This window comes from Terrapene carolina, unplaced genomic scaffold (genome assembly GCF_002925995.2).
Source record: "Terrapene carolina triunguis isolate 2854851 unplaced genomic scaffold, T_m_triunguis-2.0 Scaffold404, whole genome shotgun sequence".
Lineage (NCBI taxonomy): Eukaryota > Metazoa > Chordata > Testudines > Emydidae > Terrapene > Terrapene triunguis.
The window spans coordinates 127,707-148,317 of NW_020664755.1; the positions used below are offsets into that span (position 1 = coordinate 127,707).

The 20,611-nt window shown below is 55.6% G+C and overlaps 2 protein-coding genes across 2 annotated transcripts in view; one reads left to right on the forward strand and one right to left on the reverse strand.

The window, feature by feature from the left end:
• TRIP10 (thyroid hormone receptor interactor 10) overlaps positions 1-9,865 on the forward strand; it is a 69,220-nt gene extending 59,355 nt beyond the window's left edge. The window contains exons 9-14 of the mRNA XM_029912977.1: positions 1,158-1,331; positions 3,599-3,708; positions 4,865-4,997; positions 7,355-7,476; positions 7,827-7,957; positions 8,878-9,865. Coding sequence (XP_029768837.1) covers positions 1,158-1,331; positions 3,599-3,708; positions 4,865-4,997; positions 7,355-7,476; positions 7,827-7,957; positions 8,878-9,026 — 819 coding nt within the window. The 3' untranslated portion in view covers positions 9,027-9,865. The remainder of the gene's footprint in view (positions 1-1,157; positions 1,332-3,598; positions 3,709-4,864; positions 4,998-7,354; positions 7,477-7,826; positions 7,958-8,877) is intronic.
• A 4,181-nt stretch (positions 9,866-14,046) lies between these two features.
• The window catches only part of LOC112113551 (breast cancer anti-estrogen resistance protein 3-like), a 10,149-nt gene continuing 3,584 nt past the window's right edge, over positions 14,047-20,611 (reverse strand). Inside the window, exons 5-9 of the mRNA XM_026658171.2 lie at positions 19,249-19,364; positions 17,679-17,850; positions 17,005-17,116; positions 14,883-15,068; positions 14,047-14,391 (exon numbers count right to left, since the gene is read on the reverse strand). Of these exons, the coding sequence (XP_026513956.1) occupies positions 14,219-14,391; positions 14,883-15,068; positions 17,005-17,116; positions 17,679-17,850; positions 19,249-19,364 (759 nt within the window). The 3' untranslated portion in view covers positions 14,047-14,218. The remainder of the gene's footprint in view (positions 14,392-14,882; positions 15,069-17,004; positions 17,117-17,678; positions 17,851-19,248; positions 19,365-20,611) is intronic.

Genomic DNA, 20,611 nt, shown 5'->3' on the forward strand with positions numbered 1-20,611 from the left:
GCCTTGTGGGAGTTGTTGTTCAGATGCCTCATGCTCCCATTCTCCTCTATGGGCCAGGCTCCTCGGTCAGACTACATCTCCCATGATGAACCTGGGTCTCGATGAAGGGAGGCCGTGCATCATGGGATATGTAGTCTGGCTGGGGCGCTGGGCCCGCAGAAGCAAATGTGGGGTATGAAGCACTCAAACTACAACTCCCATGATGCACCGCAGTGGCACTTCAGAATGGAAATACTTCAGTTTTCAATGAAAAACTGAAATTTCCCGCAGGAAGCACCAAAAACAATTTAATTTTTTTTAAAAGAAAGTTTAATTGAAATTCCAATTTTCAACCTTCCCTAGCTGGGGGGGCCTGTGGACAGGAAGGGGTGCAGGCTGGTCTTGGGGAGGAAGGCTGTGAGAGTGAGATGGGGGTGGGGGGGTATACACGGGCCTGTGGGAGCAAAGCAGCCTCTGCTCTAGCTGTCAAGTGACCTTCATGTTACTTGCCTCCTGCTGTAACATGCCCCCCCTCCCCCAGTCTCCTTACCATCTCCCATGATGCATTATGGTCTCCCCTCTTTGTGAAAGCAGGTGGTGCATCATGGGAGACATGAACAAAGTGCCTCTTTCCCAAGAGAGGAAGGTGGGAGCTGAAAGCCGGGTCCTCGTCTCGGTGTCAAGCTTCCCAGTCACATGGGTGCCAGGAAGGGCCAAGGGTGCAGGGTGGGGCCCGATCTGTGGCAGGCAGGGGCCCGATCCATGGTGCCAGTCACACCCCTGGTGCAGGGTGGGTCCCTAAGCGTTTAAAGCAGGCACATTTCCTAGGGTCTTAGGGGAATTAGGCACCCAAATTCCTGTGACTTCCCATGGGACTCAGGTTCCTTTAGGATCGTTTGAACAATCTTGGCCTTGAAAGGGTTCTGAGCCTATTCCCCTTCCCTTCGCTGCTGGGATCCCCTACGCTTGGGAGACCGACAAAATGGTTGGTGGGCCTTCCCTCCCCTCGCTGCCTCCGGCTGGTGGATTGTGATGGTGCAGCTTGTCCTTATCCCTCTCCCCTTTATTCCCTGTGCTGTGTTGGGTTGGTTTTTTGTGTGCGTGCCTGTTTATTTTCTTACAGAGTTCTCTCCATTGTGTGTCCCCATGTGTTCCGTTATCCCTTTGTCTGTCCCTAGCTCCCGCCCCCTCCCCTCTCCCCAGTGATCTCTGCCCCTCCTCCTTCCTCCTCGTCTGCCACCAACGGACCTCCATCCCCCAAATTCACCCGGGACCCTCTGTCTTACTGTCTGAATGAGATCAATAAGACAGTCAAACCCCGCATCGCCTCCTTCCGCAGCCTCAAACGGGGGGTAAGTTTGTGTCTTGTATTTTGCTTTGTACCAAGCCACGGGAAGTTGCTGCTGTTATGAAGGGCACCTGCAAAGAAAGAAACAGCAGGGCTGTGCAGGAAGGAGGCTTAACGTATCTTTTTTTTTTTTTTTAAGGCCTTTTTGCATCTACTTTGGCTTTCTGGCAACCCCCTCCCGAAAATGGAACTATTCAGAAATGCTACTGTAGTGCCTCCTGGTAGTTGTAGTTCAGGTGCCTCATGAGCCCATTGTCCTCTATGGACCTGGCTCCCTGGTTGGACATCATCTCCCACAATGCACCATGGTGTGCCCTCTCTGTAAGGAGAGGTGGTGCATCATGGGAGATGTAGTCCATCAGGAGCCTAGCTCACAGAGGAGAACAGGGACTTTGGTTGCTTCATGTCCCCGTTCTCCGCTGTGAGCTGGGCTCCTGATGGGACTGCATCTCCCATGATGCACCACCTCCCCTTACAAAGGAGAGGGCACAGCATGGTGCATTATGGGAGATGTTGTCCAACCAGGGAGCCTGGCCCATAGAGGACAATGGGCTCATGAGGCACCTGAACTACACCTCCCAGGAGGCACTACAGTAGCATAGTCATATCTAAAAGCATTGGGTTTCAGGTCTTTGTTTTGTTCAACGAGAACATCAAATCTTTCCGCCCGAAGCAGATGCCTTTCCCCCAAATCCAGGTTTTCCATAAAAATTCAGTTTCCGTGGGAAGTTTCTCCCAGCCCCAGCACGCACCCCAATTATTTCTTTTTACTGGTCACTTCTCAAAGCCCTGGGTTCTCCCTCTTTTCCACGTAGCTCCAGCCTCCCTCGCGTGGTACAGAGGTCAGTGCTTCCGCCTGTTTCAAAAGCATCGGCTCCCCAGACGCGCGCCTTCCTTCCAAACTTCCTAGCCCAGCCCTTCGCCTGCTCCACACAGCACCATATTCCACCTTGTTCTGCCTGTCCGAACCAGGAGCCTTCCCCTTTTGCATCCTCCAGCCAGGAGCATGTGCAGCCTCTGCTCCTGCTCCATATAAAACCCCAAGCCGTCCCTTGCTTTCCAGGCTTCCTTTCTGTCGGCATCCCCTTTTCGGAAACTGCTGTGCCGCATTTGCTGCTTGGGGTACAGACTCTGTGGGAGTGGGGTCAAGCCCCAGTAAACCGCTTCCTGTTCTTAATAAAGCATTGCAAGCCAGGAGACCAAAGACCCAACCCAGCAGCCAATTTCTGATCTCCTCTCCCTCTACCCCTGCCCCCCTCCACCTCCGGTATTCCCAGGAGCACCTCCGCAAACCAGGGCTTGCCCACATGGCTTTCACCCTCCATGCCGCGGGGGGGGGGGCCCTGACTCTGCCAGGCTGAGGGCACGTGGTTATTGTGCCAGGATCCCAGCGTGTTTCGCTTTAAAAAAAAAAAAATCACGGGTGTGCTTGCTTGGTGTTGCCTCCTCACAGGGGTGGAAATCAGTTGCTGGCCAATTGAGTAACTTTGTCCAGTGAAAAAAGTATTACCAGGCCAGACCCACGGTCCAGCGAGTAGCGTCTCGGGCAGCGCCTGACGCTTCCGAGGACCTTTGCTCGGCGTGGGCATGGTTACGTGGAGCTGTAGCACTGCACGCCGCTGTCTGAGGCCCGTCCACCCAGTGACTTGCCGGAGGCCACACGGGTCTCCTGAGTCCCAGCTCAGTGCTGGTTTCCCCCATAGCCGTAACGGCTGGGGCGGATGCCGTGAGCTGTTCCCTCCTCCACAGGCTGAGGGTTCTGCAGCTGGAGAGAACCAGGATCTTAACCCTCCATGCTGCTGGTGGAGGCCGAGATCCGGCCCATGTCGGTTTAAAGCTGCAGGGCCGTGGCTGGTGTCTCCCTGGCCGCTAGGTGCCGAGCTCTCTTCGCGGCACAACCAGAGAGCTCCGGATCCCGGCCACTGCTGCAGAAAGGCATCATGCAACGTCTTGCCCCGGGAGGGGCCCCGTCTCCAAGCGCTGTCGCGATCCTGCGAGGTACCGAGCTCTCCCAATGACCAGTGAAGGTCGAGGAGGCTCAGCGAGATCAGGCCCTTCGAGTGGGGCACACACATTCCCCTGGCGCTGGCCGGCGTCTTGCACGTCAGGGGCAGTGGCTGGCAGCAGCCCCTGCAACCCATAGTGTGAAGGAGTCGGGGTGGGGGGGGAGGCACAGGGGACTGGATTTTGTGGCTGGGGAAGAGGGTCCATATTACGACATGAAGGGAACCGATGTATCCTTTTCTTCCCCTCCCCCCTTCCTGCCGCCAGCCTGTGATCACGGAAGATTTCAGCCACTTGCCGCCAGAACAGAGGAGGAAAAAGTTGCAGCAGAAGATCGAGGAGAGGAACCGGGAGCTGCAGAAGGAAATCGACCAGAGGTACAAGCGCTCGATGCCCTGTAGGCGGTGCCTTTCGGGTGCCTCCTGTCTTCGTTCTCCTCCCCTGGTGGCGGCTCACCTGCTGGACTACATCTCCCATGATGCTCCATGGACTGGGACTCCCACAATGCACCACCCCTCCCTTCTCCAGGCTTTTCAACCCTGAGGGTTTATCCATAGTCTGTAACTCTGGCCTCCTGCTGCAGTGAGTCCTGTAGATTGCGCACAATAGGGAAATGCTATTTCCACATAGTGCGTGCGCTTGATCTGTAATCACTCCTTCAAATAATCATTGTACAGTGAGCCCAACCGAGATGTGCGGCCCCGTTGTGCCAGGTGCTAGACGTGCTTCGTGAGAGCCAGTCCCTGCCCCAATTTGTCTACAGTCTAAATAGACCAGGGTAGGAAGGGAAAACAGGAGGAGGAGAAATGATTTCCCCCAGGTCAGGGGCAAAGTAATGGAAAAGAGACAACTAAAGGGGAGTGTGATTGAGGTCTATAAAATCGTGACGAGTGCAGAGAAAGTGAATAAGGAAGTGTTATTTACCCCCCCTCATAACACAAGAACTAGGGATCACTGGATGAAATTAATAAGCAGCAGGTTTAAAACAAACAAAAGGAAGTACTTCTTCACGCACCGTCAACCTGTGGAACTCCTTGCCAGGGGATGTTGTGAAAGCCAAAACTAAACGGGGTTCAAAAAAAGAACTAGATAAGTTCCTGGAGGATAGATCCATCGATGGCTATTAGCCAAGATGGTCAGGGATACAACCGCATGCTCTGGGCATCCCTAGCCTCTGCTTGCTGGGAGTGGATGACAGGGGTTTAATCACTCGATTACCTGTTCTGTTCATTCCCTCTGAAGCACCTGGTATTGGCCACTGTCGGAAGAGAGGATACTGGGCTAGATGGACCTTTTGTCTGACCCAGTGTGGCCGTTCTGATGTTCTTATGTAACTCCTAGTCCAGTGCTCTGTCTGATAGGAAGCACTCCTTCCCCTTGTTCTCCTCATATGCAGGAGGAAATAAAGGGAGGGAACCAATCAGTTTGCATTCCTACAATTTGCATTCAAATCTCTTTGCCAGAAGGCAGAAATTTTGTGTGCTGTCCCTTTAAATCCCTTCCCCTAACCTTTCCCCCTCCCCTTCCCCACAGAGATGCCCTAAACAAGATGAAGGACGTGTACCAGAAGACGCCCCAGATGGGCGACCCCGCTAGCCTGGAGCCAAAGATCTCTGAGACCCTAAGCAACATCGAGAAGCTGCGCCTAGAAATCCAGAAATACGAGGTAAGGGGGAGGTAGGGGGGGTCACGGGATGGGGCTACCTCTGACACGCTCCCCAGGCCCCTTTGGGAATCCACACATCCGGCTCTGCTCTCCAGCCATCTGTGGCTCCAGACACGCACGATGCCCCATATGTCTGACCAGTCCTTCCTTTGAACCGGTTCAAAGTGCGGTAAATCTATAAGGGAGGTCTTTATCTCCCTCTAGTGGCTGAACCATGTAACAGCGCCTCGCTCTTCTCGAGCGCTTTTCATCCTTGGAGCTCAGCGTTTTACCGACGAGGACAGTGCCATTATCCCCATTTTACAGCAGGGGAAACTGAGGCAAAACACGGGGAAAGTGTCTTGCCCAGACTAACCCAGCAGGCCAGTGTCAGAGCTGGGAATAAAACCTAGATCTCCTGAGTCCCTGGCTAAGTGTTCTATCCACTAGGCCCTGATACTCTGCATTTGTTAAGGCCTCACCTACGCTAGCAAGTGGACTCTAGAAAGCCTGCTCTTAGTGTAGACACAGCTTGTAGTGGCAGAAGAGTGCTTTCAATGGGGTAGCGTATACTGGTTCTCCAAGCGAAATAAGCGACATTGGCAAAAGCATTTGTATATGTCAATAAGAATGTAAAAAAAAAAAAATCACACTCCTAACCGACGATAATATATGGTCAAAATTGTCTGGCCCATCTAGCACAATGATCTCCGCGTCCACACGGTGTCCCTTGGCTTGCTGATGGATTCTAAGTATTTTAGCTCCTTATGTGGCCCCCGTCACTGTCGCATCTGAGCAGCGCACCATCTTGAGTGTATTTATCCTCCCAGGGCAAAGCTGTTATCTTCGTTGTACAGATGGGGAGACTGAGGCACAGAGAAGCTAAGTAACATGCCCAGGGTCACACAGGAAGTCTGTGGCAGAGCAGGGACTTGAACCTGGGACTTAAGTCATAGGCTAGTGCCCAACTGCTGCACCATCCTGCTTCTTTAAGGCATATTGGGGTCCCACTCAGATTAGAAGCTATTTGGGGCAAGGACCAGCGTCTTGTTCTGTGTTCGTACAGCACCTAGCACAGCAGAGACCTGGGCCATGACTGAGGCTCCTAGGCACTACCGTAATACACCTAATAAATAATGTACAGCGCCTAGCACAATGGAGACCTAGGCCATGACTGAGGCACCTAGGGACTGCCACAATATGAATAATATCAAAAGATGAGAGAATATTTTAAACGAGGCAGTGACCCTACAGATAATGATGTCACGACCGCATTGGTTCTCAGGTTAGGTGTCCTTATGATTCAAAGGCTGCTGGTTTGATTTATGAGCGGTTGAGTCATGCCTAAATTATTCTGGGGTGAATCATGTGTGTAACTCCGTGCCCAGTATCGTTTCATTCATAGAAACAGCCTGGGCCTTCGGTCGCTTTCTCTTTCTCAAGCGACGAACTTTACACCAGACAATCCTGTTAAATGGCTCTGCCCAGTTTCCTTATTCGCTAAGGAAGTTACTCTTGGCCACAGGTTTATTTTATGAATGAGTCGGCTGAATGTGCATAGCCTGATAAAAGCACCTTCCCCCGCCCCATTCCTCCAGTGATTCAGACCCTCTTGGGTGTTTCCTGTTCCTACAGGTCATAGCCCATGTCTCGGATACTGGAGTGGGCAGGAATGGGACTGTAGCTAACTGGCTGGGAGGCAGGACTCCTGGGTTCTATTCACAGCTCTGGAGGAAGTGGCAGAGGCCGTGCTAACCTTAACCCTAAACAGGAATATTTTGGGGGGGGCCCCCATCCCCCCTCACCCACCTCCTAAAAATACTAATGATATTTCCATAACAAATATACCAACACACCATGGACTGATACGCTTGTTAAATAAGGTAAATGGTATTTTGGGGGTATTACTAAAGCGGGTCCCCCGTGAGCCATTTGGGGCCCTAAGCAGTTGCTTAGTCTCCTTACATCTAGCACCACCATGGAGGAATGGGGTCTAGTGGTTAGAGCAGGGAGCCAAGACTCCTGGGTTCTGAGCGCTGATTTTGCACTAACTTACACTGGGGGCAGGCCGGGCAAGACAAAATATGGGGAGCCCAAAGACTCTGTGAAGCCTGGAGCAGAACTGAGAATCGGGGTACTTGAGCTGCTCTGAAAAAGCACCTGTCTGCCTGGGTCTGTAGCTATTCTGAGGGCAGGGATGGGGCAAGACCCCATAGGGGGACAGCTGCTAAGGGGCGTGCCCTGCCAGGGCCCTAGGCCTAGGAGCAGAGAAGGAAGCCCCATGTGAACGAAGACGCTTGCCCCCATGTGCGATCCGTCTCTGCTGTGGGGAGGCAGGTATGAAATGCTTGAACCTCTCTCTCTCCCGCGCCTCCCAGTCGTGGCTGGCCGAAGCCGAGAGCAGAATGCTGAGTAACCGGCCGGACAACACCCTGAGATACAGTCGCCACCTGGACCACGCCACCACCCTGAACAACAACGGCTCCCACGAGAAGGGCAGGTGAGGAGGTGAAATGTTCGTCCCCAGGAGCTAGGGGGAGCAGGTGGCCGTAATACCCAGGTGTGGGGGCTGCTGAATCCTCACCCGCATGTGCGGTTTGGGATCTCTGGGCCGGGTGCCATCTGTCTGAATAGAACCCAGGAGTCCTGGCTCCTTAGCCCCCCTGTTCTTATCACTAGATCTTGCACCCCTCCCAGAGTGGGGATTAGAACCCAGGAGTCCCGGCTCTCAGTTCCCCTGCTCTAACCATTAGACCACACTCCTACTTCTGAACAGCCACCCTGGACTCCCTGTGGCTAGAGCTACCCCCAGAAACAGCCGCTCACCCTGTCTCCTCATTGGTCCCTCAGCCCTGACGCCACCCACTCCGACGACAGCCAGGATGCCCTGAACCAGCCGATCTACACGGAGTTTGACGAGGACTTCGAGGAGGACCTGGCCTCGCCCATCGGCACCTGTGTGGCCATGTACCAGTTTGAAGGTACTCGCCCAAGACATTTCTGAGCCAGGTTCCCTGGTTGGACTACATCTCCCATGATTCACCAGGGTCTTGCCCCTCTTTGACTGAGGAAACAGTGCATTATAGGAGTCTTTGGGCCATGGTGCATCATGGGAGATGAAGTCCAGCTTGGGAGCTGGGCCCAGAAAGGAGAATGGGAGTGTGAGGCACCTGAACCATGACTCCCGTGAGGCATCATGGCAGCATTTCCTCATCAAAAGCAGAATATTTTGGGGTAATTTTACAAAAGAAAATTGACACTTCCATGGGAAGCAGATACTTTTTACCTGAAAAATCTCATTTAGTCAAAAACCAATTTTCTGCTGGAAATTTTTCAACCATCCTTAGCCACTTCCCCCTCCCCCACCCCCACGTGACTCGTGTGCAATCAGGATAACAGTCTTACTACAGTTGGCTGCTAACAGAGCTCCTCCTTTTAGGTCATACAGTAGGAACCTATTTTAATACTGAAGGTCTTGAGTTCAAATCCCGCTTAGGGGTTGGAGACTTCACCGCCAAGCAGGCTACATCTCCAAACCCCTGTTCAGTCCACCCCCCTCCCTCCAGGTAGGAGTTTGGCATAAGTCCCCCTTTAACAGCTGCCCGCTGGGATATTTCTTGACTAATGGAGGACAAGGAAGGGTCACTTAGGGTCTGTGCCGTTCACCCATATCTTCCAGGGGAAACTTCCAGCCTCCAGTGGCCTATTGCTGCAGCCAGCTATGTGGATTTGGGGAAGGGGTACAGAGGGTGTGATCCCCCTGGAGTCCTAGAAGCTCTAACATACAGGTCCTCCTATCACAGGGATGGGGGGGAACCTAGCTGAGATCTGAAACAAGTGATTCTTCTAACCCCATTGCCTTGATTTCCCCTACCCCTTTCCTCCCTCCCCATTACCCCAGGTTCCAGCGAAGGCACCATCTCCATGACGGAGGGAGAGGAGCTGAGCCTGATGGAGGAGGACAAAGGCGACGGCTGGACGCGGGTGCGGAGGAGCAAAGGCGGCGAGGGCTACGTGCCAACGTCCTACCTGCGGGTCACCCTGAACTGAGCTCGGGCCTCCCCGCCCGCCTGGAGAGCGGCAGCTGGCTCATGGAGCTGCTAGGGGTGGCGGGGATTGGAGCAACGCTGCTGGAACCTGGGGGTTGGGACTCAGGGGTACAGGCATGGAAGTGGCCTCTGGCCCTGCATAGACAAGTGGCCCTCGTGGGCAAGCAGTGGCGCCCGCTTGCAAAGCACATCGCCTGTGAGGGGAAGGAGAAACCCTTCTGCCCCAGCCCCAGCTCTGTGGAATTTCACATTTCAGCATGGCCTCTCCGCTTATGGGGGAGGTTGCAGTGGGTGCTGGGGGGAGGGATGGACTGGGTTTCTGGCTGCTGCCCCTGCATACTCCATACTGTGCCCCCTCCGTCAGATCCCCTGTGAGTGAGTAACTCAACCTCCCCCTAAAAGCAGCTGCTGCACCCCCTCCCCTGCTCTTAAGCACCTGGGCTACGAACCCCACATTTCCCCCAGCGGTGTGGATGCAATCATCCCTGTGTCCACAAGGGGGCATGGTTCAGATTCCATCCCTCTATGCTCAATGAGGACAGGGTTCCCATACGCGCGCCCCCCCCCCTCCAGTGCAGGGCTCATAGGAACCTGTTATTATTTCCCCCTGTAGCGAGGGGGGGTGCATGAGATCTCTGGGGTGAAGGGAGCTGCACCATCTCCTGCTAGCTTAGGGCAAAGGGATGCAGGGTCCATCAAGGTGTGCTGGGCAGAGCCCATTGGGGGGGGGGGGGAGGCGCTTATGGAATAGAAAGTGTCCTCTGTATCTATTCTTCCATGCTTGTCACCCTGGCATCTGGGCGCCATCCAGGTGCATGTTAAGCAGCATGATAAACCTCAGTCCTGGGTTGGTTGGTTGTTTCCCTCCTGGGATTTGAACCGGGGACCTGTGGCTCCCCACTTAGGCTGGCACCAGCCTGGATGTTAATGGAATAGAGGCGCCAGCCAGCTGGGAGCCCCAACCTCCGTGCGTTCTCTGCCAGGGCCCGCGGGTCTGAATTCACCTGGCCCTGGGTGGGAGTGAGTGCCCGTTACAGCTGCTGCCACCAGCTCCATCATTGGCCGAGCTCCAGCCCACTTCCCCCTCCGCCACTGTGGCCACGACATGCACTTTATTCCCCAGACTCCAGAACTCGCCCAGCCAAGGAAAAAAAGAGCGAAAAGTGCCTGCTGCATCAATGAATCTGTCCCCTGGGGGGCGGGGGAGGCTGATCTCGTTGGTGGGAGCCCAGGGGTCCGAGCTGCAACCAACCCCTTCTGTGTAATAATTTTTTTTTTTTTTTAGAGGACTCTAATATATTAGCTCTTTATACAGTGGCCAATTACTGCTCATTTTAGCCTATGCCTCAGTTAACCTGTAACATACGTGTAAATGTTCCAGTTGTCTTGGCTTCTGCTCACCCTCGGGGGGAGGGAGGGGGCAGATCCTGTCTCCCCTCTGGTTCTGAGAAGTGGGTCTGGGGGTCGCTGGGCCGGAGCCCCTCGAATGTATTTCCACTGCAGCCTGGTGCCTTTTACACTTTATGTAAATAGTTGATTTCCTCACCCCCACCTGTGCAGTTTTTAAGTTTATAAAAACAATACCGACTCTGTGGCACTGAGGCCTGAGTTTGTTTGGGACGTGGGAGGGGAGCAGAGCGGTTCGTCTGTGGTCCGGTCCCACCTAGACCACCCTGCTCTTAGGGAGAGGGGCACGGTTGGTTGTGTATGTTACCGTCATGTCTAGAAGCCCCCCAGCTGAGAGCAGGACCCCACTGTGGTGGCCCGGGCCAGACATCCAGGCCTTGTCTTCACTAAGGCGAGGTCTACACCACAGCCCTATGTCGATATAGGGGGGTTGAAAAATCCACCCCCGTGAGCAGTGCAGTTATACTGACTTAGCCCCCTGTGTACACAGCGCTATGGGGATGGGAGAGTTTCTCCTGTCGACATGGCCACCGCCTCTCGGGGCGGAGGATTAACTACGCTGGCGGGAGCAGATCTGCCGGCAGAGTAGCGTTTTCACTCCAGTACAACAGCGGGGCAGCTGTCCTGTGAAGCCAAACCCTGAGGGATTCGAATACATGGGAATCCTAGAATATCAGGGTTGGAAGGGACCTCAGGAGGTCATCTAATCCAACCCCCTGCTCAAAGCAGGACCAATCCCCAACTAAATCATCCCAGCCAGGGCTTTGTCAAGCCTGACCTTAAAAACCTCTAAGGGTAAAGATTTCACCACCTCCATAGGTAACCCATTCCAGTGCTTCACCACCTTCCTAATATCTAACCTAAACCTCCCCCACTGCAACTTGAGACCATTACTCCTTGTTCTGTCATCTGCTACCACTGAGAACAGTCTAGATCCATCCTCTTTGGAACCCCCTTTCAGGTAGTTGAAAGCAGCTATCAAATCCCCCCTCATTCTTCTCTTCTGCAGACTAAACAATCCCAGTTCCCTCAGCCTCTCCTCATAAGAGGACGACGCTCTAGTGTGGCCGAGGCAGGGTGTAGTTTTCACATGCACTAGCAGGTCCAGTTACAAACTATGGAGCGGCTTAAGGTTTCCTTGAGGCTACGCCCAGTCTTCACTGGAACTTAGCCGTGTATCAGTGCGTTGGCTAACACAAGTTAAGGGCACTTTTTTTTCCTAATGTGCTGGAGGGCCCGGCTGGGGATGTGGTCTGGGAAGTTTTTAAACGCAATGTAGCTAGTTGAGGCCAGCCCTGGTTTTGGAGGGGGTGGTAGAGGGTTGTTCTAGACTACCTCTGTGGAGGTAAATTACCTGTGCCCCTGCTAATGTGATGTACAACCCCTTGTGGGGCTAGCCGGCAGTAGAAATGCATCCTGGTTTTGCAGTGAGGACAGAGCTAAGGAGCGCTCATCCCTGTTTTTCATGTGATTTTAGTCAATAGGTCAATAAAGTGCCATCGCTGGTAATTGGTAACAATGGTCAAGGAGGGTCTGGCTGGAGAATCTTGCCCGCATGCTCGGGGTTCTGCTGATCGCCATATTTGGGGTCGGGAAGGAATTTTCCTCCAGGGTAGATTGGCAGAGGCCCTGGAGGTTTTTCGCCTTCCTCCGCAGCATGGGGCAGGGGTCGCTTGCTGGAGGATTCTCTGCAACTTGAAGTCTTCAAATCATGATTTGGGGACTTCAACAGCTGAGTCAAGGGAGAGAATTATTCCAGGAGTGGGAGGGTCAGCTTTTGTGGCCTGCATCATGCGGGAGGTCAGACTAGATGATCATAATGGTCCCTTCTGACCTTAAAGTCTATGAGTCTATTTGGGGAAACTGAGGCACAGCAGCAGTGACAATCCCCCAGCTGCACAGTGGCAGACCTGCAACTAGAACACAGGTGGCCTCACAGGGTGCTAGTGGGTTTAGAGTAGGGGGAATTGGCCACCAGGACTCCTGGGTTCCGTTAGCAGTGCTAGGCACAGGGGAGAAGCGGGACTGGGAGTCAGGACTCCTGGGTTCTATTCTTAGCTGTGGGAGGGGCCTGGGCTCAAGTAGGTTTGCCTTCCATTGAGAGGAGGAATAGCTCAGCGGCTTGAGCATTGGCCTGCTAAGCCCAGGGTTGTGAGTTCAATCCTTGAGGGATCCATTTGGGGGTCTTGGGATTGGTCCTGCTTTGAGCAGGGGCTTGGACTAGGTGACCTCCTGAGGTCCCTTCCAACCCTGATAGTCTATGATTTTGCTATGTGACCATAGGCCTGTCTTGGTTTCCCCATAAGGGACATGGTACTTTTACTTCCATGTTAGAGGCAACATTTAAACTGCTTTTTTTCTGCTGGAGCAGGGGCCTAGTCATGCTTGTGCTGTCTCCAACCACCCCCCTTCTTACTCCACCGTGGTTGTGGGGAAGAGAGGGGGGCCTCCACGAATGGAATAGCAGTTTAGCTCAGCTGCAGTTTACATTGGCTTATTCAGAGCAGGGGGCTTAAATTCCCACCCTCGCTTCGAGTGGTCCAGCTTCCCCCATAGACAAGGGCTGAGCCTGAGTTCAGAGCGTCCACACAGGGCTAAGCCTCGCTGTAACTACCCTCATTTAACTCCTCACCTTAGGCTCTCCTGGCCATAACCCTCCTGGCCAGCCGCTCCTTGGGGCATTGGACGGGCACCGACTCCAGCTGGTTCCCCTCACGTGAGCATAGACGCGGGGGGGCAGGAAACATGACAGCCTGGCTCGGACCGTTCCCCTCGGGGGTGCGTTGTCTGGTTTCGCTTCCCCACTGCCCTGGGCTGAGGTCGGGGGCCAGGGGGTGGGGGAGGGGACGACACTAAGATGCTTTAGTTAAAGCGCGGCTGACAGCAGAAGCCGAGCATCCTAGTCTAACCCCTGGCCGGCCTCTCCTAGCCTGCACCCCGTCTGCTCCCGCTGCTGCGGCCTGCTTCCTGCCCGAACTGGCTGCAGAACCCAGGGGGTCTCCTGCTGTAACCATTAGGCAATTCTTCATCCCTGGGGCAGAGATAACAGCCCCCTGCCACCCAGACTCAGGGGAGCTCCCCGAATGCATTGAGGGCAGCACAAAACCTGCTCATGGCAGGGGACAAGGGGGCAGGGGCGGAGAGAGACTTTTCACTAAGTCTCCAATAGTCATTGGAAGGGGGCAGGGCGTGGAGTTCTAGCCCTGCTCCTGCTGCACCAGTCCCCGCAGGCTGCAACTCAGCCCCTAGCTGCCTCCCCCACGTAACCTCCAGCCACCCCAGTGACAGGCGCTACCCTTTGCAGCAATTCTCCAAGCCAGCTGGAAGGCTTCGGTTTATTGCTCCAGCCACCTCTCCTCTGCTGGCGGGGGGAAATCCCCCCTGCTCCTCCGCTCCCTTTCACCAGCTCACACCCTCCCACGTTGGCAAAGAGGCGGGGGAAGCTAGAGCTGCAGTGGCATTTTGCATTTAAAAAGCCGTAGGCTCGCGGGTGCAATGGGTCCACCAATCCTTCCCACTCCCGCAAGCTTCTGTACACGGAGCAGCCGCCTCCAGCAGCAAGGCACTGCACTGGCGTAAGCTGCGGAAATCTGTCTCCCCCGTCCTCTGCGGCGGTGGGGCCTGGAAAGCTTTCGGTCTGGGGCTAGTTCCCTTTCCCTCATCCTGCTACTGGCACTGGCTCGTGGAGAGATCTCCAGGCACTGGGGCGCGGTCGCTCCTCCGTCCTGTGCTGACTTGGCGCTGCAAGCCATTGTTCGTGGTCCGTGCCGTGGTGGCGGAGGAAACTCAGGGCTCCGTTTTCCCCGCTGGTTCTAGTTTCTGGGACAGCACCGTGAGGATGGCGTCGAATTTCCTGTAGCGCTCGGCCCGGTCCGCTGCCGCTCCTTTGCTGCCCCAGAATAAGCGGAGCGCGAACTCGGTTTGGAAAGCTTCGAGGAGCTCCGGCGTGGCTTGGAAGCCTAGGGAGAGGAGAGAAGATACCAGGGAAGGGCTGAGAGGTACAGGAGGGCCGGGGCTCTGGTTTGTTCCTTCCTACGCTGTTTGTGTAATCGCAGGCCGGGGTCCTAGGAACTGGCTTCACATACACTGGGGCTACTCAAACCATTTCCATGAAAGCTGGATTTGAGACTATTACTGTTTGGATCTGCCTCGGCTGTGCCTTGTGGGAGTCGGAGTGCAGTGGCTGCATATCCACCACCACCTCTAGGGGCAGGGCTCCCTCATTGGACTACATCTCCCATGATGCACCACAGCATCGCTTCATGGTGCAGTGAAGCAATGGCAGCATGGGAGTCCCAGGTCAGGGGGGCATCATGGGAGATGTAGTCCAGCTGGGGAACCCAGCCCAGAGAAAATGGGGAGTATAATGAGGCAACTGAACTACAACTCCTATGAGGCTCTGGAAACCCTTTAGCCAGCCCCTGACCCACACAGCTCCCTGCAGCCCTACCTTGGAGCTTAGCCTCTGCGGTGGCTTTGTAGGCCCCGGCGCTGGTGGCGATGGAGCGGGCGGACTCCAGCGTGCGTAGGAGGAGGTCGCAGCTCTCCTCATGGTCGTCCCAGAGCTGCTCCCCTTCCATGAGGCTGATGAGAGGCAGGAGGTGAGGGACGGCGACCTCTCCTTGGGAGGAGTTCCCTGCAGCACGGGGACAAGGCGTCAGAGAGCCACCTTCAAGCAGGGGCCTGTACTCACTCACGTATCCAACCTGTGCCTTGTAGGCCAGGCACTACTGCCCAGACAAATCTGGCCCACCCCGATCTGCCGACAACCCAGATCCTTTGAGCAGCAAACATGCAGACCGTGGCCGCTGGAGCTGGAAGAAGACTCCAGTAGCAGCAGCAGTAGGTCTTTTATCTCAGGCCTCGGTCTCTGCAAGTCTGGCCACTGGGGTTGATGCATCAGGCAAACAGGCCCAGAAGCGATCTGCCCTGAAACTACAGTGGAAGCGGCTCGGATAAAAGGGCACCAGACTCCCCCCCAGCCCTCCCCCATGATTGTAGATGCTTCCAGCCCTCACATGTCACACCTGGCAGTAGTCAGTTGCAATGGGACACTGTATGGGGTCGGATGTCTTGGGGAGGGTCTAATTCTCTCCTGCCTACTTGAATGATGCTTTGCTGTTGCAGGCTGGGGCTAGAGTAATAAGATTAAGAGGACTGGCCATGGAGGGTGAAATGCAGCCCTGGTCTAAAGGGTGCAGCTACAGCCAGCCCAGAGGCTTACTGCAGAGGCTGCTGGGAGAAGAGGCTCAGACCCCATTTGAGACATGGACAGAAAGACGTCCGCTCCATCTTAGGTACTGAGCTGGCACCCACCCCCCTGGCCCCTCACTGTCATTAATGCATTTATCCTCACAACCCCCAGAGAGGCCGGGCTCTCATCCACATTGTACAGAGGGGGAAACTGAGGCACATAGATTCATAGATTCTAGGACTGGAAGGGACCTCGAGAGGTCATCGAGTCCAGTCCCCTGCCCTCATGGCAGGACCAAATACTGTCTAGACCATCCCTGATAGACATTTATCTAACCTACTCTTAAATATCTCCAGAGATGGAGATTCCACAACCTCCCTAGGCAATTTATTCCAGTGTTTAAGCACCCTGACAGTTAGGAACTTTTTCCTAATGTCCAACCTAGACCTCCCTTGCTGCAGTTTAAGCCCATTGCTTCTTGTTCTATCCTCAGAGGCTAAGGTGAACAAGTTTGCTCCCTCCTCCTTATGACACCCTTTTAGATACCTGAAAACTGCTATCATGTCCCCTCTCAGTCTTCTCTTTTCCAAACTAAACAAACCCAATTCTTTCAGCCTTCCTTCATAGGTCATGTTCTCAAGACCTTGAATCATTCTTGTTGCTCTTCTCTGGACCCTCTCCAATTTCTCCACATCTTTCTTGAAATGTGGTGCCCAGAACTGGACACAATACTCCAGTTGAGGCCTAACCAGCGCAGAGTAGAGCGGAAGAATGACTTCTCATGTCTTGCTCACAACACACCTGTTAATACATCCCAGAATCATGTTTGCTTTTTTTGCAACAGCATCACACTGTTGACTCATATTTAGCTTGTGGTCCACTATAACCCCTAGATCCCTTTCTGCCATAAAGGGACTATGTGATTTGTCCACAGGGACTCTGGAGCGGAGCAGAGGATTGAAGCTGGTTTTCCCAAGTCTCAGGCCAGCACGCTAACCCCTGGGCCAGCCATCCTCCTGGACTGGGCCAGGGCTCTGGCATAGGGGCATAAAAGGGTATTTGTGGGAACGGGGGGAATAGTAGCACATTTAGGGGACCTGTACCATTTGGCAACAGAGGCAGGGGAGGGGGCCTGGCTGTGATCCAGCCCAGGCTGGTGGGACACAAGCCCAGGTGAGGCTACCCCCCCCCCCCCCCCCCAGCCTAATTCCTACTTCTCCAGGTGTCAGCCATCCCCTGCAACCCTCTCTTCCTGGCGTGAGATTCACCCCCCATGATGCTCCCCCCACATCCCCTCCTCCCCGAGGCAGATCCCTCCCCAGCTTGTTCCATCCCCTCTCAGGTCCATGGCCAGGGCCCCCAGCGGGCCCCGTCTCACCTTCCCCCCGGTGGAGGCGTTTCACGAAGGGCTTGAGGTCCTTCTCGAAGGCGATGGCGCTCTCGGTGTGGCTCTGCCGCAGCTTCTGCCACGTCTGATCCAGCCGCGCAATCTGTGGGGTGGTGGTGGGGACACGGGGATAGGAGTGAGATATTGGGGGGCTACGGCGGGTGCCCTGCCTTGGGCAAGCACCCCTGACCAGACCCTGGCAACTTGCCAGATGGATGGGAGTCCCGTTCCTTAGGGATAGATCAAGGCCTATTGGATCCCATTATGCTGTAGCAACTCAAGACCCCCGACTGCGCCAGGCGCTGCGCAGACCAAGTGACCAAGATCGGGGCCCGCAGTGTGCTGGGCGCTGCACAGACCCATAGACAGTCCTTGCCCTGAACAGCTCACTGTATACACACACAGTGCGGGCAGGGGAAACTGAGGCCCAGAGAGGAGACGCGACCTGTCCAAGGTCACTGGTCTCCTAGTCCATTAGAACACATTACCTCCCCCCAGGGGGGACCAAGGCAGTTCTGCTCCCCATAGTCTGTTCCTCAGGGCTCACAGCCCATTCCTTGATGAGACAATTCCATACGCCCCTCTCTATGGGCCAGCCTGAACCATCCCTCTATGTCGGCCTCCATGGGGAACAGGAGCTAATCACCCCCCGGCCCGCCCCTCACCTGGGGCAGCTGCAGGCCCTTCATCACGGCCGACAGAGCGAACAGGTCCCCGGCCGAGCCCTTTAGCTCCACAGCCAGCTGGATGATCTTGTGCAGGGTGGCGGCTCGCTCCGCCACGGCCCCCGTGCAGCCCAGGATGTCCACAGCGATGCCCAGGGCAATGAGATGGTGCCTGGAAGGGACAGAGACACCGCAGGGGCTGAGCCTTACCACTCGCTAGCAGGGCATGCAGGGGAGCCCAGGCTGTAGCTGCTCAAGGGAGGCGGACGTTACCTGGGGCAAGCTAAGCAGGTCCGGGCTTGGTCGTGTGTTAAATGGGAGACCTGCAAGGGAACCCCCCCCATGCATAACATAGGGAGGGGCTCAGAAGGGGGAGCGCTCCCCACTGAGGTTTGGTCTCCACTTAAAACATAGGTCAACCTAGCTACAGTGCTCAGGGGTGTGAGAAATTCACTTCCCTGCCCTCCCGCCGAATGACATAGCTAAGCCCCAGTGTAGACACCCCTAAGCCCCAGTGTAGACACCCCTAGGGTGACAGAAGGATTCTTCCATTGCCCTAGTTACTGCCACGGGAAGGGGTGGCTTTACTACAGCGATGGGAAAAACCTCTTCTGCCGTGACGAGGGTCCGCATTGTGAGTGTAGTGTAGACGTGCCCGGAGTCAGTGCAGATCCCAATGCCCCAGCATGGTGCTCTGGGGGGGTCTGTGCTGCGGGGAGTGGGGGTTTCAGGAGGGGGCGCTCTCCCCCTGGCAGTCAGTACCACACCGCAGTGCTAGGAGGTGCTCTGCCATCTTTCATGAGGCCCCTGAGCTTGTCTACACAAACAAACATTTCGTTCGCAGCACGCTGGGGGTGGGAACTTGCTCCAGCCGGCCACGCTCTAAGATCTGGTCTCCACTACACACCTGTTGTGGTATAACTATGGCACTCAGGGTGTGAACCACTCTCCTCCCTCCTGAGTGACACAGCTATGTTGACCTAGCCCCCAGCATAGCCAGCGCTATGTGGACGGGAGGGAAGTCTACCGCCTCTCGTGGAGGTGGATTAACTGTGCTGACGGGAGAAACTCTCTCCTGTCAGCTTAGAGCAATTTCATCACAGCTCCAGCCACAGCGTTCTAAGCGTAGCCCGGCCCGCCCGATCCCTGCTGATGCCCACTAGAAGTTCGTTAGTGCGCGTTGATCCAGTCGTGTTTCAAAGAGCACTAGAACAAAGCGCATTCACGAGCTGGTAGTGCACGTCACCTGGGTGCACAGGGACAGAGCGCACAGGCAGGGTGGGGGGAGGTAGGCTCCCACCCTAGCTTGCCGCAAACTAAATGTTCATGTAGACAAGCCCTGAAGTCTTACCCTAGGCTGTGGTCAGTAAAGGCTTTACCCAGCCATGTTTTATTCTAACTTTCCCCCGCGGCTTTAATTAGACTCCAGCTCCTCCTCCTGCCAGTGCAAATCCTGCCGTGCAGCTATTTAGCCACCCTCGTGCGCTCCCCCAGAGGCAGCCGCATTTCAACACTGCCACGCCTCATCCCGCAGCCTCTGTCCCCACACCCTGCTCCCCCAGGCCGGTACCTTTCCAACAGGTCTAGGCGCAGCTGGTGCCCGTGAGGCAGGGTGATCAGCTCCAGCCCCGAGCTCACCCCCATCGCCCGCTGCTGCTCCCTGGGCACCCCGGTGATCCTGCCAGCCTGGTGCAAACAACAAACAAGCGCAGGGGTGAGGGCCTGAGACCTGCCAGGACAAAGGGACCCTCCTGCCGGCGGGGGGGTGGGGGGGGTGGAGGGGAGCCAGATCACTGGGTCCCCCAAGGGGCCTGGGGTTTTTCTCATTACACTGACGAGCTCCTGGATACTCCGATCCCCCCATTCCACATTCACTGGGGAGCGAGCAGTACCCCCAGCCAGGCTCAAGCAGGGCCATCCAAAGACCAGGGAGGGTGGGTCACCGTCGGTCCATAAGCCGCCCCTGACCCATCTCCAGGATCGCTGTGCTGCAGGGAGTGGGGATCAATAGGGGGCGCTCTCCCCACACAGTTACTTCTGACCCCAATGCCCCAGCACAGCACTAGGGGGTGCTGTGGTACAAAGGAGCAGGGCGGGGGGCTCAGGAGGGGGCGCTCTCCCCTCACAGGCAGTGCCAACCCCAACCCGCTGTAATTACCCGGATCTCCCGCTTCTCGTTCTCCAGGGCTGCTTCCGGACGGAGCTATGGGGCTCCTACCCATTCCCCTTGGGGTGGGGACAGTTCCACAGCCCCCGAGATCCCCTACCCCCCTAAACAACCCCCCCGCCTCAATATTTAACCCCTTCTACCCACAGGCTGCAGCTTAGCTAAGCTGGCAGGTCTCGGACTCTGGGAAGGGCCAGTCCAATGGGCCCTCTTGGCGGGGGAGAGCCTGAGGACCATGGGTGGGGCTGGGGCACGAGAGGAGAGGAACGCTCCTATTAATTGGGCTGGAGAGGTCTGAGATGGGGCCACCGGCGCAGGATAACAAGCCCCCCGGGGGAGAGCGGAGCAGCCGCTGTGCCTGGCTTACAAGTGAACAGACCCCAGTGGTCAGTTTTTACCCCGAGGGTCCGATTGCATCCCCAGGAGGTCCTGGGGTCCAGGGCCGTTAGAGGCGGGGGTGACGCCACCCACCCATCCATGCTGATCGGGTTTAGTGTCTGGGTGCTGGGTGGCGCTGGTAGCCTGTGATATCCAGGCCAATGATCCTGTCTGGCCTTAAATTCTATGGCTCTGTGGGGTCTTCCGCTAAAAGGGTCTCAAAGCAGTGGTGCCTCACAACCAGCTCACCTCCCCACACCCCACTGCCCTGGGGGGCACTATCATCCCCCCACCGTACAGACTGGGGAAACTGAGGCAGGGGGAAAGGAAGGGACTGACCCATAGTTGCACAGTGAGTTAGCAATAGAGCTGGGACTGGAACCCAGGA